This window comes from Micropterus dolomieu, linkage group LG07 (genome assembly GCF_021292245.1).
Source record: "Micropterus dolomieu isolate WLL.071019.BEF.003 ecotype Adirondacks linkage group LG07, ASM2129224v1, whole genome shotgun sequence".
Classification (NCBI taxonomy): Eukaryota; Metazoa; Chordata; class Actinopteri; order Centrarchiformes; family Centrarchidae; genus Micropterus; species Micropterus dolomieu.
Window position 1 is genome coordinate 25,262,864 of NC_060156.1, and position 4,377 is coordinate 25,267,240.

Here is a 4,377-nt window from a genome sequence, read left to right on the forward strand (position 1 = left end):
ACTCTTGGGATGTACCACCAGTTTGAGAAGAGGTCACTTTTAGTTTATCACTGTGTTTTTCAGTCTGTTCCGTCTGTTCTACAAGCTTAGACTCTTGGGATGTACCACCAGTTTGAGAAGAGGTCACTTTTAGTTTATCACTGTGTTTTTCAGTCTGTTCCGTCTGTTCTACAAGCTTAGACTCTTGGGATGTACCACCAGTTTGAGAAGAGGTCACTTTTAGTTTATCACTGTGTTTTTCAGTCTGTTCCGTCTGTTCTACAAGCTTAGACTCTTGGGATGTACCACCAGTTTGAGAAGAGGTCACTTTTAGTTTATCACTGTGTTTTTCAGTCTGTTCCGTCTGTTCTACAAGCTTAGACTCTTGGGATGTACCACCAGTTTGAGAAGAGGTCACTTTTAGTTTATCACTGTGTTTTTCAGTCTGTTCCGTCTGTTCTACAAGCTTAGACTCTTGGGATGTACCACCAGTTTGAGAAGAGGTCACTTTTAGTTTATCACTGTGTTTTTCAGTCTGTTCCGTCTGTTCTACAAGCTTAGACTCTTGGGATGTACCACCAGTTTGAGAAGAGGTCACTTTTAGTTTATCACTGTGTTTTTCAGTCTGTTCCGTCTGTTCTACAAGCTTAGACTCTTGGGATGTACCACCAGTTTGAGAAGAGGTCACTTTTAGTTTATCACTGTGTTTTTCAGTCTGTTCCGTCTGTTCTACAAGCTTAGACTCTTGGGATATACCACCAGTTTGAAGGGAAGGAGTGATGATTTGAGAATCTTTTAGTTTATCATCTTGTTTAATCTGTTCTACAAGCTCAAACTCCTGGGATGTACCATCAGTTTGAGGGGAAGGAGTGATCATTTGATAATCTTTCTTTGGCTTATCACCATCCTTTTCGACCTGTTCTACAATCTCATGTGTGGCAGTTTGGCTGAACTCTTCTTTGTCAGGCAAAAGATTTTTCTTCATTCCATCTTTCTCCTTGGTGTCTAGTGATTTGCTCCGCCGACCTTGCCTACCCTGTGACTGGCTTTCGTAATCAGACTGTGTTTCCGTTTGGCTGGACTCATGCGCTCTACTGCTTCTCCTTCTGGGTTCAGGTTGATCAAGGAACTCTGAATTGCTGTACAATTTGATCTTCTTGTGTGCTCTGCCCTGAGAATTGGTTTGCCTCGACTCAGTCTTGTCCTTCTGAGCCCTGCTTCGTAATCTGTCTCTGCCATTGTCCTCCTCAGCAGCCTGCTTACTTCGCGTGTTTGGTCTGCTTTGCACTGAGCTCGACTTAGGAGAATTGCTTTTAGGTTCTTCTCCAGAACGTCTCCTTTTGAACTGCGTGTATTTATCTTCGCGTTCATCGGGGTCCTCTCCGGGTAGCAGAGGTCTGACTCTGTAACGTCCAGACCGCCTGGGTTCACCTGGAGAGGTCTGGGTCACAGAGGATTGAGAATCATCGAGAGTTGGTTCAGATTCCTCTTCCTGGCTTGAAGGCATCATTTCCTCTATTTCTGTACTCTCCTTGGCCTCCACTTCTGCCTGGGTGTCTGGGATAACATCTTCATCCTCTGTCGCATCACTGGGCATCCTCTCAGTCAGTTTAACTGGCTCACTTCTTGTCCCAGAGTCTTTTGGCCTTCGAGGAGACTCTGTGGCATCATTCACTGGAGACTGCAAGTTCATTTTTCCAGTCTGAGCGGACTGGGAATCTTGAACATTTGGAGCAGTGGATGCCTTAGAGGATGATGTCTTCTTGGTGTTTGAGCGTTCTTGGCTATTGGAGGTCTTTATGAGGGGACCTGTGAAGGTGGACACACTGCTGGGGCTGGCAGGCTTTCCCTCTGCATACTTCTCCAGAGTGATAAAGGACTGACGGCGACTGTTGGGTTTCTGGGGAGTTCCTGAGACCAAATCTGAAGAGCCAGACATGTTAGGACTGGTGCCTTCTTTAGACTGGATGTCCATATCTTCTGCCTTATCGTCACTCTTGGCATCATCCTCCATAGAAACCTCTGCTGACTCAGGGATCATCTCTTCCTGCTCTTGGTTTTCTGTCATGTTATCTCCTGCTCTTGGGCTGGCATAGTCTTGAGTGTCTGTTGTTAGAATTTCATTATCTTCCTCATTTTCCACAGCTTCAAGAAGAACCTGGAAGAAAAGATATATAGAAAGATGTTAGAAAGCGTCTGTGTTTGCCACGACCACAGTGTGAGTATGTATAAAATACAAGTTTGGTGACTTTTCAAATTACACCATGCAAGTAAATGACGAAATGAATTCCGAAACAAAGCTTCGGAATTCATTTCAACACCAAAGAAACATTTTCATTGAAAGACAGATACATTTTTAGACAAATCGGGGCTAATGCAATGAATTATCTGATCCGATATCTGCCTTCAAATAAGTATTTTGCCATTTTTCTGAGTTACTCATTCAGATTGAGATAAGTTAGTAGTTAGACAGTACATAGTGTAGTAAAAGTATTTAACCTGATGATGTTACCATTGCTGAATTTAACACTGAAACTCCAGTAACAATTAGTCCCAAAACAGTAGAAGTTAACAATGACCATGGAGTTTTTGTTTTATTCATTCTTGCTTGGGGAAGACTTTCCTGTAATTGTCGTGTAGTTTATATTTGCTCATAATAGCGAATAGCATTCATTACCGTGCCAGAAGTCTCTTTGGTAACCTCTTCAGCTTGTTCAGTTTGCACTTTGTCCCTGCGGAAAAAAATTTATTATATGAATGCAGTTTTATTTTTTTATGAACGCAGGAATTTATCTCGATTCTGTTAGCAGATGCTCAAAACTTACGAAGAGTCTTCTTGGCTCTGTGTATACTGGGTGAAAACCGTTGTATCCAGAGAAGCATCAAGGTTATTGTACATAGCAGGGATGTCAACCCTGTGCGAAAGAAAACATTAGCTCTACATAAGACTGACAACCTGGACACTTTAAATGCATTTTATAAATGGCAATGACAGAACTCTGACCTCTTAGTCCTTTTCACCTCCTTCTGGTGCTCCGTCAAAACTCGCTCCTTTGTCTCAGGAGGAATGAAGACAAAGTCAATGGAAGCCTCCTCCTCTAAAACCTCTCTGCGAGGAGGTTTGGGAGAACCAAAGTCCAGCTTTGTCTGTTGAAGGGAACACATTGTAAACCAGTTGTAGGAAAAAACCAAACAAGTCTGACTTGCAGAATGTGAGATTTCCCATTGTAAATTACATAAACATCTTTTACAGAGCGCCACTTAAAAAGAACATCATTCACATTGCCAGTGATAAAACAGCTGGCAAAGCAACCGTGTGTATGTAAAGATGATTAATGCCGCCAATATGTTTTATATTATATAATCAATGAGAAAGTGGTCACAGAGTCAGTGATAAAATTTAGAATCTGTTTCTATCAGACTGTCAGGCATCAAAACAACAATATAATGAGTAACTTCTTTCATAGCATAAAAATATAAATTCTCCCGAACACACCCACCCACCCCGATAAGATGACCAATCAATACATCTCAAAGTAAAGTTAAAGTAAGAGCTGACAGGCCCCTGTTTAAACTCAAACCAGACGCTACAATCACAGGCGTCTTGCTCTGCTAGGCCACTCCGTCACCCAGCGTTTCATTTCAATCATTCATTGAATGGGTAATCATCCACCACTTTCTCATAAGATTTCATTCTTCTACACACCTGCGTCATGGGTACACATTACACAACACACAATAATCACATGGTCCCTGGCACCTATTTTCAGGAACAATGCCTAAAATAACATACCCAAAATAAATCAGTGATTACTCCTCAACCATTAGGCCTAGATGCATAATTCTCGTCTCTTTTGAAAGGTCAGAAGCATACACAACAGTTATTACACAACCTTTCAAAAATATACCAGGCAAATGTCCATCTTTTGGCCATATTTACTGTTTATATGTTCACTTTTATAGGGAGTTTTCTTCAAAACATTATTTCTCTCCATACAACCACGTTCCAAATAACAAAAGTTACCAAAACATTGAAAATTGATAAAAACAGTCTATATGACCAAAAGCACTCCGATGCTTTATAGGCCACAGGTCACAGGGCTGTGAGTGGGTCTTTCTCTTCATATTGAAGAGACAAATCGCTTGCAATATATTGCATGTCTGTGTAGCTCCAACGGGTCAATAAAGACCGCCTCTGCCAAAGCAAACTCTTCTTCTCTACTTCAATCTGATGATTGAATTGAAACTTATCGGCTAACCCGACCTCACCAAGATGGCGGCTCACCAGACTGTCTCTGTTGACACAAAGGACCGCTGTTTTTGAACAGACAACAGCTAGAACAGCGAAAATCGATTACCTGCCCGGTATTGGGGGGGGGGGGGGGGGGGGGGGGGGAG

The 4,377-nt window shown here is 42.1% G+C and overlaps 1 protein-coding gene across 6 annotated transcripts in view; it reads right to left on the reverse strand.

Annotated features, from left to right (window-relative positions):
- The window catches only part of rif1 (replication timing regulatory factor 1), a 24,802-nt gene that overhangs the window by 6,370 nt on the left and 14,055 nt on the right, over positions 1–4,377 (reverse strand). For 3 of the 6 annotated variants that reach the window (XM_046053473.1, XM_046053472.1, XM_046053478.1), the window contains 4 exons: positions 2,984–3,126; positions 2,805–2,894; positions 2,657–2,711; positions 9–2,137 (listed from right to left, as the gene is read on the reverse strand). In XM_046053473.1, the coding sequence (XP_045909429.1) occupies positions 9–2,137; positions 2,657–2,711; positions 2,805–2,894; positions 2,984–3,126 (2,417 nt within the window). The remainder of the gene's footprint in view (positions 1–8; positions 2,138–2,656; positions 2,712–2,804; positions 2,895–2,983; positions 3,127–4,377) is intronic. The other 3 variants (XM_046053476.1, XM_046053474.1, XM_046053477.1) reach the window with 3 other exon arrangements.